This window comes from Lissotriton vulgaris, chromosome 12 (assembly GCF_964263255.1).
Source record: "Lissotriton vulgaris chromosome 12, aLisVul1.2, whole genome shotgun sequence".
NCBI classification, from domain to species: Eukaryota; Metazoa; Chordata; class Amphibia; order Caudata; family Salamandridae; genus Lissotriton; species Lissotriton vulgaris.
Genome location: NC_141700.1, coordinates 629169451 through 629183714, shown reverse-complemented (window position 1 = coordinate 629183714; position 14264 = coordinate 629169451). Strand labels below are relative to the sequence as shown.

Here is a 14264-nt window from a genome sequence, read left to right as displayed (position 1 = left end):
TTGCGGCTCAGGTGGCTTTCCCTGGCCCGTGGCCTGTTGCGGCCTGCTGTCCAAGCGAGCGCGGCCCCTAGTCCTCTGGGCTGAGGCGCAGGGTGATCGGCGTTGCTGAGGGTGGCCGGACAGCTGTCTGCGTCTGCGTAGGCCGTGCGGCGCCTGCGGCTCCTGTCCCGTGGGAGGCCTGCCACGGGGAGCGTGATCAGCCCTGCAAGACTTTGAGGGCCCCAGCCTGGGATCGGCCGGCATATCGGCTGGCGCCGGGGCAGGGAGGTGAGGGCAGCGAGGACGGCCCACGAGGCATGAGGCTGGGTAGGCCTCTGACCCTGGATATCGCAGCAGATCTGTGTGGTGGTCGGCTGTCGGTCCAGGCAGCGGCGAGGGCGCGGATCACTAGCCCCCACCCCGTGTACAACCTTGTGGCCTCCTGGGGTTTGCAGCCTGTCGCGGCCTAGATGTCCCCATATGCCCAGCCCTAGTCAGCGAGGCTGAGGCACCGGAGATTGTTGGCGCTGAGAGGGACTGGCCGGCGGCTGCACTTGAGGGGTCCATACGGCGCTTGCTGTTCCTGGCCTGGCATGGGCCTGCACTCCGGAGACAAGATTGGCCTAGCGATGTTGCGGAGCCCCTGGCAGGATATTGGCAGACGCCGGAGTGGAAGAGGTGTTGGGGGCGAGAAGGGCCTTCGGGGCCTGCGGCTGGAGGGGCCGCGGGTGGTGCAGCGGATCCGTACGGTGAGTGGCTCCCATCTGTGGGTCAGGCAACAGCGTGGGGGCTGGATATCGCCTCCCCCCCCACTCCACTTCCATTCCATGCGCTGTGCGGGGCCCTCTCCCCCTATGCTTTGTGCCGGGACTGACTGAGAGACCTGATTGTGGTGCCCTGGGTTGCGGGGCCTGGTGGCATTGGGTCGAGTCCCCCCCCGCTACCTGGGCGCCGCTTTGGTACTGTCCGGGGGTGATTTTCCCTGCTCCTGGCATCTGAGGCGAGAGTCGGCTGCGGTGTCAGGGGCCCCCCTTCCTCATTTTGTTGTGGACTTGTGTGGGGTCCCCCTTTAATATCTTTGGAGTGCCTGGTTCCCTGCGGCCTGGCTGGCGTTTGGCGGAGTGGTTTGGGCCGGAGCTCCTCCGCGGGGGAGATCAGCCATCTCCTTGGGTGGCAGAGGGTGCTCTCTGCACACTGGTCCCGGAAGGATTGTTTTTCCAATACATGGCCATCTGAGGGAAACTCGGCAGAGCGTGCCGTGTGCTTCCCCTGCCTTGCTCACAGACGGCCTTCGCCTCTGCAGGTTCCCCGCGGCCTCAGTGACATTGCACACTACCTCGGCCATGGGGAGGGACAGGGGTACCAAGCCTACACCGGCCCCTACACAAATTAAAATTGACCGGTTTACCACCTCCGAGCAGGAGCCTCCGGGGGGGGGGGGGGGAAGATTGGAGAAATCAAGATAGACGTGTCTCTCGTCTGGCAGGACCTTCGAACGCCACCGCACGGCTGTCGGAGGCAGAGCCCCACATATCCACGGCCGAGGACGACACTGCACAGCTTAAGGAGTAGGTGGACCACCTTCACACTTGCACCAAGGAGCTCCACAGGCAGGCTGAAGACACGGAAAACCGGGCATGTCACAACAACCTCCGCCTGGCGGGGTTTCCCGGGGGGGCAGAGGCGGGCCAGGCCGCCACCTTTGTTGAAGATTGGTTCGGGGCATGGATGCCGGGAGAGGCCCTGTCGATGTGGTTTGTAGTAAAAAGGGCCCACAGGTCCCTGGCACCTAAGCCTCCTCCCGGTGCCGCACCACGCCCTATTATCCTCAAAGTTCTCAACTTCAGGGACCGAGACGCCATCTTGCGGGCGGCTGGGCCCCTCAAGTTTCAAAATCACGTTATCATGATATTCCCGGACTACACCAGGGAGGTCCAGGACCTCCGGCGCTCCTACACGGAAGTCAAGAAAAAGCTGCGCGCCATGGGCCTACAGTACCAGCTCCAATTACCGGCATGCCTTAGTCATTTTCCAAGGCAAGACACAATTCTTTGACTCACCCCAGGTGGCATCACCTCCCCGGACCACCGGGAGTCGCATCCCGAGGGGCGGAGGTCGCCGGGAAGCCAGCTCCGGCGTCAGACACTGTCGCGCGGGGGACGCCAATCACAAACACCGGCACTCAGATCCTTGAGTGTGGCGGCTCCAGACCCTCGGGACTCCTCCAGCCTTTCGGGCTCTCCGCCCTGCAACATACATCGCTCCTCTGAGATCTTAACAGGCATGTCTCTACCGATGGCCCAGGCAGACTCGGACCTTTCCCGTACACCTACACTTTAAAGGCAACGCAGTTAGACTCAAACGTATGTCCACCATTGGGGGGGAGCAGTCATTAGACTTTTGGTATGTTCATTTACAATGTTAAAGCTGATGCACTGACTATCCATTCTTCTGGAGGGATCCTCCACGCAACCAATACGAACGTTTTAGTTTGGTTTATTTCCAAGGGGGTCGACAGATGCTTCCATTCTCAAAGTATAGGGCGGGAGAGGGGGAAGGAGGTGGGTTTGGATGGTGGGGTTTTCTTTGTTGTTGTTGAGGGCCAGGAATGTGTGCTTCCAATGTTTAGTTTTTTTTTTTGTTGTTTTGCTGCACCAATGCTCACTCGACACTTGGACTCTCTGTTATATGGGTCCAATACACATGGTCCTTCCCACCAGCGCGCTTTCACATCTACTCCAGGCCCTGCATTTGCCATTGGCTCTCCAGGGTCCAATGAACCACTGTAACAACCTCCAGCCCCCATGAATGATACTCCATCTCCGAAAGCAGTCCTCCATATTTTATCCTGGAACGTAAATGGCCTCTTAGACCACCACAAACCATAGGCCGTATTGCGCTGCGCACAACGCCTCAACATAGATGCGCTTTTGCTTCAAGAGAAACACCTGATGGGTAACCACTGCCCCTTTCTAGAGCGTTATGGCTATGACAGGGTTTGGCACTCGGGCTTCGCCCGAGGTCCTCGTGGCCTGGCCATAATACTGAAGCGCACCCTTCCCTTTGTAATGATGCAAGTAATTCAAGACCCACAAGGCACGTTCTGATTGTTTGCGGTACTCACGGGGGCACCCCCCTTAACCTTGTATCCATGTACTCACCCCCTCGATGCTCATCGCGACTCTAAAACAATCCACCGCTCTGCTGCCCACCCTCCCCCTGGGGTCCACCATCATTGGGGGCGACTTTAACATGGTCTCCTCTCCGCTTCTTGATACGACAGGCACTCCGTCTACTTCCAAGATGGCGCAGGCAAAACCGTTAACAAACTGGGCTGAATTCCTTGGCATCTGTGACACATGGCGGATCTGGCATCCATGCGCTAAACAGTTCACGCACACCTCCGCTGCACACCACACGCAAGCGCGCATAGACTCAATTTTTATTACATCTACGGACTGCACCACAATCCAAGATGTCCGCATTCTTCCGAGAGGTATCTCTGAACATTACCCGCTGCTCCTTAGTACAGGGACTCCTCCCGCCCAATGTGGCGGTTAAATGCCTGGTTTCTTCAAGACGAGGAACTCAAGAAGGCGGTGAGACTGGAGCTGAAGCATTACTTCGTCACTAATGCGGGTTCGGTTCCTTCCCCGGGTACCCTGTGGGAGGGGGGCAAGGCCACTATTCGTGGCTTTGCCAAAGGTCATGTCAAACGGCAGTGACAGGCCCAACTGTTGTAGATCACTTCCTTGGAGGCACAGGGCCTATGCCTTGAGCACTCCCTCTCCACGGATGGCGCCGCGGCTTAAGAGCGGCACCTCACGAGTATTCAGAATGAAATTAAGCAACTCTCGCTGGAGGCAGCCAAGCTCCTGTGGAGATCTTCTGTGGCCAGAGTTTATGGCTGGGGTGATAAAAATGGCACAATCTTACATAGGCTTGCCACATACCCCAGATCGAGCTGCATTATTCCAGAGATACTGGATCAGGGGGGGTTGATGCAGCGTTCCCCGGTGGCTATGGCCGACGCATTCGCCGCCTTCTACCGTCAACTCTATGCCAAACGGACCCCAATGCGGACGCTCTGTGAGCTGATGGGCGAGACATGTGCCCACCTCCCTCAGCTAGACTCTATTGCTCAAGCCGACCTTGTCTGCCCAATTTTGCACGACGAGATTAAGTAGGCTATTACTTCCTACACCTGGCCCTGGCTCACCGCCAAGTGCTTTCCCCTTATTTGGCGCTCCTTCTCATAGATTTTGAGAAGGCGTTTGACTCCGTATACTGGACGTACTTGGACGATGTGCTGGCGGCGATGGGTTTCGGCCCTCGCTTCCGCCAGCAGGTGGGAGTACTGTATACCCGGCCGCAAGCATGCGTTTTGGTCAATGGGGTTCTTTCTGACGCCTTCCCCATTCAAAAGGGTATAAGACAGGGATGCCCCCTCTGGCCCCTTCTCTTCGCCTTAGCGATGGAGCCTCTAGCGGCCTTGATTCGGTCCGAGAGTCTAGTTCGGGGGTGGGAGTGGCCCAACTCTACAGTGGATAAGATTGCTCTTTATGCAGATGATGTGTTGATTTTCTGGTCCTCGTTGTCTCCAGATCCTGCATTCTTTTGGACAAACCTTCGGCCTCCACATGAATGCAAATAAGTTGATCCTGGCCCCGCTCCATCTCTCCAGAGAATGTTTCGACTGGCAGTCCACAATACCGATTCAGCGTTGTAACAGTTGCGTTGTAAAAGTCGTACGATCTAATGACTGCTTTGTAATGGATGGTTCCCATTCACAAATTACATCATAGACATATAAGGAAATGCCAGGACTACACTGTAGGGTTTCGCACAGCGGCAGAAGTTAAATCTCCACAGATTTGCACAAGAAGACGAAGGCTGGCACAGACCAGCACTTGTTAAGTAAGGTCTTCATTAACCATCTAAAGAAGGTCCTCAACGCACCTGCAAAGATAAAGTTCAATCAATTGCACAAGTAAAGGAAGGGCCGCTTACACTTCTAGGAGCAAAGAGAAGACCCAGAACACCTGCCACAAGTGAAATAAAGGTTTTGACACAATTGTGCACACAAAGAATTTGCCCCATACAACTGAACAAATGAATGGTTCACACCTGCTTAGGCAAGGACGTGCCTTGAACGAGTGAACAGTCTTGAGCATCTAATGGTACTGCCAAGTTGTACCAATGGCTAAGGAAAGTAGAATATCATAGCCACCCTCCTTCTCTGGTGTGGCTGTATTGAGTAGATTACCATGGTTTATTGGCTGTGATCACGGAAGACATTTCTTTGGAAGTCGCTCCAGCTGATTATGAGCAACTACTAATTTCTGTGGCCTTATAGAGTTTAAATAATGGATGGATGCCAGTTGGTCAGCTAACCAAACAAGCATTTGCAATGCAATAGGTCTCGCATTTGTGAGAGTTTGAGCTATTAGCATTGTAACTGACAATGCCTTTTATTTATGTGTTTTGAAAACCTACAAGTAGTACGTAAACGTGCACTTTGTACTTATAGTCGTTGCTTACGAGAAGAAAGGCTTGCAGTAACTGCGCCTCTTACTGCCAGCCTTGCTCATCGTAAGCAAGTATTATAAGTACAAAGTGTGTGTTTACGCACCCCTTGCAGGTTTTCAAAACACATAAATAAAAGGGTGCCAAAAGCTGAAACTCTTGCAAATGAGAGACATATTGCATTACAAATGCTTGTTGTAATATGGAGTCTTTATCTGTGAGGGGGCATGGGTGCCTGTGCAGGCCTATTTTGTGGGTGTTGCGGTTATGGTCCATTAGCATCCACGGTATGTGCAGGCACACAATTCTATTTCTTTGTCTGGGGCTGTTTTGGTTTTGGGTTCTGAAAATGTGGTCACCTGCAATAGACAACCTATATGTGGCACCTGGTCTTAAGTACTTGTTCATATTCACACTGTCAAAGAATCTCCGCCCTAGGATACCCTCTGACCTTCTAACTTTCTGCTGCAGGATTCAAGCCAGCAGGAAACAGCACCAGACTGCAGAACTCCTCAATGGTTTACACATCTCTGTAAGGTTCTGTTTGAATCATGATTGTCACAGGTTTAAATCTCTAGAAGCCGGGATGACTCAGTCTTTCATCCTTATAAGGCCCATAGCACCAGTCTTACTGGAGATGGGTGGCAGCAACACTATTCACAAACTGAGAAAAATAATGTTTGCAGCATTTGAATGGCGCACATCGTGGGGCACCAGTGTGTCTTTCTAGTGCATTGTGGAATCACAGTTGACACTTGTGCATAATTCTTAGGTTTCCATTGCATACTGGAGCCCGAGACACCAGGTGATGATGTTTGGGTTGGTATGCCCTGCCTTTCATAAGGCTGGGCACTGGGTTAATCCCTGGTACCCTGGATGCTAGGTAATAATCTTGCCTTTCCATGAGCTCTGCGTGGATTAGTGGTGAGGGTGAGAGGAGGCAGAAGGGTGACCGCTGCCTCCATGCCCGATAGGTCGAGAGACCACTTGACAACTCATAGGTAGCAAGAGCTACATAACTTAAAAGGTTATGTGTGAAGCGCACCTACACTCTTTGCACTGAAATAATGGGTGTTTACTGTTACCCAGCTTCATGGTACTCATGTTAACGACCTCGGATGGCTGAAATATATAAAAGAGCAGTGGTTCATCCGGGATTAATTTTCTTGTAATATTATTTTGGCAAATAAAAACAAAATCAGTGCATTCACTTAATGTAATGAACATTATCAAGGTCTAGCCTCGTGCTGCACAAGAAAAAACGTTTTAGTGTGTATTTTAACAGACAGCACTTTTGTCAGCTATTTATTCAAGCCAGTTAGGCTTGTGTGCAGTGGGTTCAAGGGCATTTCCAACTCGCTCGTAGCACCGAGTTCTCATCTGGACAAAGCTTGATAGGGACCCCTGAGGGACTAAAACAGCCTCACAGACACATACGTGACCTGGGAGAACCCTCGGAAGGATGAACACATTCCACTCTGGTCTGATTGGGCTTTTTCATTCTGTACACAAACCAACGAGCAATATTTGCACTTGCCGTTGGTTCTGGTTAATTTATTTTTTGTGCATATTAAAACCACCCATGAGGCTGGAGGGGGAACATTTTTACAACATTAAGTATGTGTACTGATCTTTTTTTTGCCTAAACCACATTATAAGAAAAGGTAATGCAGATGACCCACTGTTCAGTATATTAGGCCAGGCTCACAGCGTCTGCTACTAGTTTGTGTACCTCGGAAAGATGAAAGGCCGAATTGACCGGTGACCGACTACTGGCGTGGATGCGTTAGTCCACCAGTCGGTTCTTCTTGTTAGTCCAAAGTGTTTAATACCTGTTAATGACATGGTAGGGATGTATTAACACCAGACCGGTGTAAGGAAAACACACGTAATTAAGTGTTTTGAGGGAATGCTTCCCCTCGCCAAGAAGAAGCCACTTCAAGCTTCTGGTATTTTTCAGGGTAAACAATGGTTCCTGTAGGTCCTACTGGTGAAAAATGGAATAGTCTAGTGGTTGGGTATTGTGAAGAGAGATGAATCTATGGTCATGGTCTTACTCACCAGTACTTGCGGTGAATGAGAATCCAATTCTAGAATAAACATAACCATGTACAGTGTGATTAGGCACTGTTGCAATGCATATGGGCAACGGAAATAGATAAGAGAATAATTAGGTAAGATACCCTACTCACCAATTTGGAAGAGTGGTGAGATGTAATTAAATTACTGTAGGCCAACAGGATTCTATCATGAAGAAGTGGGATAGTCAGGTCAGTCCTTTTCATTCCTAATCAGTCAAAACCTTGCAGAATAATGCCCGTAGCTTTCTTATCTGGTGATAATATTCGCAGGGCGGCTCACCCTATTGTTGTCCTAGGACTGAGTCAATCCTATCTATCCTTCGGGACACGATCGGAAGGCTGGTAAGTATACCTGCAGCCGATACGCGTGCGTGTACAGGCACATCCGGACAGCGCATGGCATGGAGTGATAGAGAAGGCTGTCCAGCGGCAGCCGTTACAGAGTGGTACCCCATTCATGTACAGAATCTGTCTCTAAGTGGGGAATCAGTCTCAGGTCATTACTGAGAAGTCTGAATCATGATGAGACAGTTGTTTATATGAAGGTTCGGTGTATTAATTTGTAATATTTACGGGAAAGATTAAGCTTTCTCAGCCTTAGTCACTAGAGCACAGCAGTGCCTAGCCAGTAAACACTACCCAATAATGGCCATTTGACACTTGTTTGACACAAACGTGGAAAATCAGCGTTTGTTCATTTCTGATATTAAAACAATCTATGTTGTGAGACTGTTATGTTTTGTGAAAGTTTAGTGAAGTCACGGGGAAGATAATTATTATAATTTTGTGCACAGTAGTCACTGGAGCGCCGCACATGACTAGCCAGTGACCACTTCCACATTGATAGCCATTTGACACTCGTTCCGCATACGGCTCAATGGTACAGTAATTAGCAAGATTTTAACATGGATAATATAATGTGGTTCAGCATGAAAAACGTGAACAATACAGTAGACAGTGTCATTTCACAAGGTTGCATTGTTAATGTGGCTTATAGCGTAAGTGTCAGCAAGTATGGCAGAATTAACAAGTTAAAAGAATGCTTTGCTCCAAGATCGTCCGGCAGCTGCGCGGCAGACTCCGACTTCGGAGGGCTGGGGAGGGAAGGGGTTAATGCAAAGGGAAACAAGCCTTGCGCTAAAAGTGGGAGGGGTGGAGGGAGTGTGGCCCAGAGCACACACAGCGTTTCCCTTGCAGGAGCGAGCCAGGGGCACATTGTGTTTGTAAGTTAATTACAAACATGTGGTGTCATGCTCGCTCCCGCAAGTGAATCGCCAGACGTGCACGCGTTGCCATTGAAGGCAATGCAACACATGCACGTTTTTGGGGCCAAAACTGCATCAATGGCTAAAGGTCTTTTTCCAACCAGCGCATGCGCGCTGCTAGGCGAGACCTAAAAAGGAGGGATGTTTAAGTCTTGACCAAGTGGCAAAATGATGAATGCTGGGGGGTTAAGCATAGTTAGGAAAAAAATAATTCCAGTGTGATCAGTAGAATGTTGATGCCACCAGCTAAACATGCTACTGGTGGAACGATACTAGAGGGTACACTGGCCATGGAGTAGGGATCTCAAGGGCATTAGGTGAACATGGGGAAACTTGTTTGAGCACGTTACCCGGAGTAAGAGGAGGCTGCTCATGCGTATTGCTGGACAAGGGAGGTGGATACTAGCTGAACAGTTGGTTTGATACCAAGTATTGGGAAATATGGGAAAGTGTTCTAAACACTGTGTAAAAGGAAAGTTTGCCTCTTTTCACCTTTATTCTGCCTTCCCTTTCCTCAGGGTGCTACTACCGGTGCCACAGCAAATGTCTGAACCTGATCACCAAATCCTGTGTGAGGTCGAAGGTCAGCCACCAGTCTGAGTACGAGCTGAATATATGCCCGGAGATTGGATTGGACAGCCAGGATTATCGCTGTGCTGAGTGCCGTGCACAAATTTCCCTGCGTAAGTGCAAGAGCTGATATCCTGATACTTGCTCTTTCCAGTCAATCGTAGAAAATAATGGTTGACTATATTAAGAATGTAAAGTGTGTTCTTTGAATCTGATGCTTGTCCTGCACACTTGTCCATTCAGTCTGTAGTACATTTGTACCTAAGCTCACAAACAGATACCCCTTTGGCCCACTCGGAATAAACCTTTTTAGTTGACTTAGGATGTCCGTTTGAGGAGGACGGCAATGGGAAATTGTCTAAGTTTAGCAGATGCCTGGTCCATCACCCTCTTCACAGCCTCATTTAGAGAGTGTGGATGGACAGAGTTCCCAATGGTGGAGCCATTGAGCTCTGAAGTTTGGCAGACACTACACCAGAGGAAATGGTGCATCCCACAGTCCATTTCCTCTGGTGTTCTTTATATCTGGGTCTGCCATGTACACTTTGGTAGACCTATAAAGGAAAAGTTAGTAAATACTCCCCTCTTGCTGCTGGAAAACACCTTGTTTGTGAGGATGCACTAGATATGTTATTTCACAAGATTCACCAGTGCTTTGAATGGTTTACCGAATGTGAGGTCAGGGCTGCTGTGCCCATGATCTGCTGCCATGTTTCCTTCCCTACCACAGAAGCATCTCCCGCCATGCAAGCAGGTGGTGGTTTTGAGGAAAAACTGCAACCAAAGAGGCAGACTGCTTTAAGTTTCACAGACAACTTAAAAGAATGTTGAAGTCTAAATGATTCCCCCTCTACCAGCTGTTTGCTTCAGATAGGTGTAGCAGATCCTACCTTGAGTAAATGAATGGGTTTGTAAAAGGAAGTGGAAATACTGTATTTTGTGGGCCTGTTCTTCTGCTGAACTCTGTCATTTCTTGAAAACAAAGCAGACAAACATGACGAGTTTGTTTTGATTTAACTTGGTGCCATGATTCAGCCACTTAACTTGGATGGAGCCGTTCTTTATGGAGAACAATGCCATGCTTTCCTAACAGGGAGCACTGTGAGGTATCTTTAAGTGTCTATTCTATCCTGAATAAAAACATAATATAACCAGAACACTGAAATTATCCAGCATGAGAGGGCAAAATTATACGGCATGGTTGAGTAAATTCTGCAGCAAGAAAAGACAAATTGTGCAGCGTAATGCAACACATTTTGTGATAGTATTGATTCATTATTTTCTAATTTTTAGTCATATTGACACTGTGAGAGTATTGGTTGCATCTCATTAGTACCAGTTTAACAGTCAAATATAACAACTATTCCTCAATCCATTAAAAAGTGCGCTGCCATCAACCTCATCAATGAAAAAATACAGAAGCTCTGACAGCACATTGAGAACACCAAGCCTGTTTCAATTCGTACTCCAACTCCTTTCTGTAGAATCCTGCAATGGTCAGCATTCAAAGCACTCCCAGATCTGGCTGATCCACTCAACTCTCTCAATGCTACCTTTTCTGAAGATGACGTCATACCATCGTCCTTCATCAGTGCTTCCTCTGGGGATACTCTCTTACCCCTACCTCATTGTCAATGTCTCAGTCACTCTAGCCATCTTTACAGAAGGCCTCCAGACAGGCCAGATCCTCCCACTCCTAAAGAAACCTACACTAAACCCTGATGACTTTACCAACTATGGGCCCATCACTCATCTACTATTCATAAGGAAAATAATTGAAAAATCAGTCTTTGGCCAACTCCAAGATCACATCAATGCTAACCATGTCCTTCACAACTGACAGCCTTGCTTCAGATCATGCTGCAGCAAGGAGACTGCAGACGTACACATTCTAGACAATGCCCTCTTGACCACAAATGGAAATGACCACTGACTCTTAATATTGCTGACCTCTCATCTGCCTTAAACACAGTCTATCATCCAACTCTCACGTGCACCCCTGAGTCTCAAATGGGACTTATGGCAGTGTCCTTTTGTGTGATAAGCGTGGCTCAAATCCACCCGAGTGACTTACCGCACTCACCTATATTCGCTATATAGGAAGTCAGCCGGACAGTGGAGAAGAATAATAAAAAGTCTTTATTAGGCCAAACAACACTCATATGATAGGGCCCTGTCCGACCTCACTCCAGAGAGTGCGAACGAGAGGACTGACTCTCTGCATCACAGCAATACATTATAATGCAATACAGTAACGAGGGGTACGCCCCTTGTGGAAAGTTACCGAGCCTCAGACCAGTGGACAATGCTCTCATACAGCAGGCATCTGCACCTGCAAGGGATACATTATTATCTCTACTCAAGGCCATGGAGCTAGGCTTCGGCGTCTCTGGGCATGAGAACATTACTGATAAAGAGACTTGTTAGTTTCGGCCACAGCAAGCCGAGAAACGAAAACTGCTGTCTTAGTACATTTCTGTATTCCTGCGGGAGGGGCATATGAGCGAGCAAGGCCCGCAGGCACGGAGGGTTACACAAAATGGTGGCACACAAGCTAAGCTAAGAAACTAATATGATCACACGTATATTTGAGCATAAGCAAGGAACAAGAATAGTAATTCAGCATAGATGCATATACGAACTTCATTAGTTAGTCATATGATGCTAACTCACACATCATCATAGGGCAATTAGGGTAACGAAAAGTGAATTCTATCAGACCCTCCTTTTAGCATCATTGGCTAACTATAGCCTCATTTATTTGCAAAAGGTAGTGCCGACATCCAGTCTAGGGGCAGGACTTTAGTTCTTTAGTCTAGAACATCTTCTGCAATAAACATTAACCAACTTGCATCAGCAGGAATTTCAGTAATCATAGAAGTGGTATATTGACCAGGTAACTTCTTTTTCGGACGCATATTTGCAGCACACATTGAACAACATGGAGGGAGGCAATATATGCAAAGGCAGCAAGACAGAATTACACTCACCACACCAACCAAACCCATCAATATTTTCCAACCCCAGGAAGAGAAGGCACCCCAGAGCCACCCCTGTAGGGACCATGTCCCATTATCCTGATGTAGTTCAGTCGCTAATCTATGTAATTTCTGTACTGCCAAGTTAACGGTCGGGGCTGAGTCAGGTATATAAACGCAGCAAGACGTCCCGATGACGCGACAGGCCCCGCCCCTATCAGCCAGTATGACGTCAAGCATCATCCTGTTCTGGATCGTAAATAATCTCATAGCCTGAATCTCGACAGATATGTTAGTCGTAATGTCAGCTTCGGTGAGGACTACCTTTTCCATTACCCTAGACAGTCGTCGGATAGCCCTGCTGTTAAATATCGGACCCCAGAAAGGTAACAAACCCTTAGAAAAATCAGTCCATTGTTGGTACGAGGTGTCCGTCTGATCAACGTCATCTACCTGAAGTTCCCTCCTTTTACGCTGCTCTTGCTGTTGCTCCTGGGGGCTGGGGAATCGACGATGAGTTTTGTGGTAATCAGAAGGAGCCACATACACAGGAGGAATCATGTCGGCTAAGTAGCACAACCCGCCCCAACCCTCGGGCAACCATAAGTATCCATTATCACCGCAAACGAAATAGATACTGGGTGGGGCAATCAAAGAGGGGCTAAGAGGCAATCGTATTGAAGCAGTCACATTACAGGAGCTATTACCGACTTTTATAGGACCCCTTCCCTCTATACAGAAAAATGGAGAAGGACCCACCACAGCCAGGGGTATCAGAGACTTAGAACTGTCGTTACTCTTCGGGGGGTGTCTGTAGGACAGAGTGGCATTCAATTTCAGGAAACTATCCCTAAGTCTGTCAGTATCATTTGGTGTCAGGAATCGACCCAGCTTTTTCTCACATGTCTCCATAAAAGTTTGGTCAAAACGTCCATCAGTATATATCCGTCCAAGGGAAGATGGAGGCAGAGGGCGTACTCGCATTGTCATTGTCCACCCCCTATTCTGCAGTCGGGGAGTCAGGGAATCTGGTTGCTGAAAATATTTAACAAGACCTATAAGAGTATACCACCCCACACAACTATTTACCGGCGTCAAAGGGAGGGCAAGGAATCTATCTTTCTTATAGGCAGCAGAAGGCAAAAGCCCACAAACCCAACAATCTGTCAAGTTGGTAGTGGCGTGCGCATGGTGCAAAGTCTTAATGAAAACATTGTCTTTATAACTTTTTCTTAACATTCTTTCACCATAATCAACAGTAATCATATTATGTTCAGGAACGGCAGTGGGTGTAGGTGCAAACACATGAACGGGGTAAGCTTTATCCAGGAAAAACAATATTCCAAGAGTCACTAGAAAGGCAATCAGAATAATAATTATAACCACTATCTTTCCCTTTCGGGGAAGGGCCAACCAGGGGGAATCAGGCTCAGGTCTCGGAGGAGCTGCAAAGGGCTGCTCCTCATCAGGAATGGGCCGCCCAAAGGGATACATTCTTAATATTCGTTCAAAATATATAAAAAATAAAAAATAAAAACACTTCTGCTAAAAAAAATAGCCCCAGACAATCCTCAACCGGCCAGAGGGGTTCTTCAACCCTTAAAAGGGATCTTCTCCCTGTGTCCTTCAAAGCCTCACAGGCAGGCTTTTACCGTTCATACCTAATTCCAACGTCGTTGTTCAACAAATTTGGAAACAAGGGAAGCACTTAATTCGGGCCCCGCACCACTCTATAGTCTCATACCACGCAATCTTCGGCTAAACACCAGGGCTCTTACAAGTCCATCCCTACCACTAAATCTTCTTATTCAGAATGTCCACTAAGCCCTTCTTCCGGTGTTTAGTCCATCATATTTCAGCACTGT

The 14264-nt window shown here is 48.6% G+C and overlaps 1 protein-coding gene across 1 annotated transcript in view; it reads left to right on the top strand.

Annotated features, from left to right (window-relative positions):
* The window catches only part of DEF8 (differentially expressed in FDCP 8 homolog), a 185271-nt gene that overhangs the window by 43959 nt on the left and 127048 nt on the right, over positions 1-14264 (top strand). The window contains exon 7 of the mRNA XM_086945782.1: positions 9370-9534. Coding sequence (XP_086801908.1) covers positions 9370-9534 — 165 coding nt within the window. The remainder of the gene's footprint in view (positions 1-9369; positions 9535-14264) is intronic.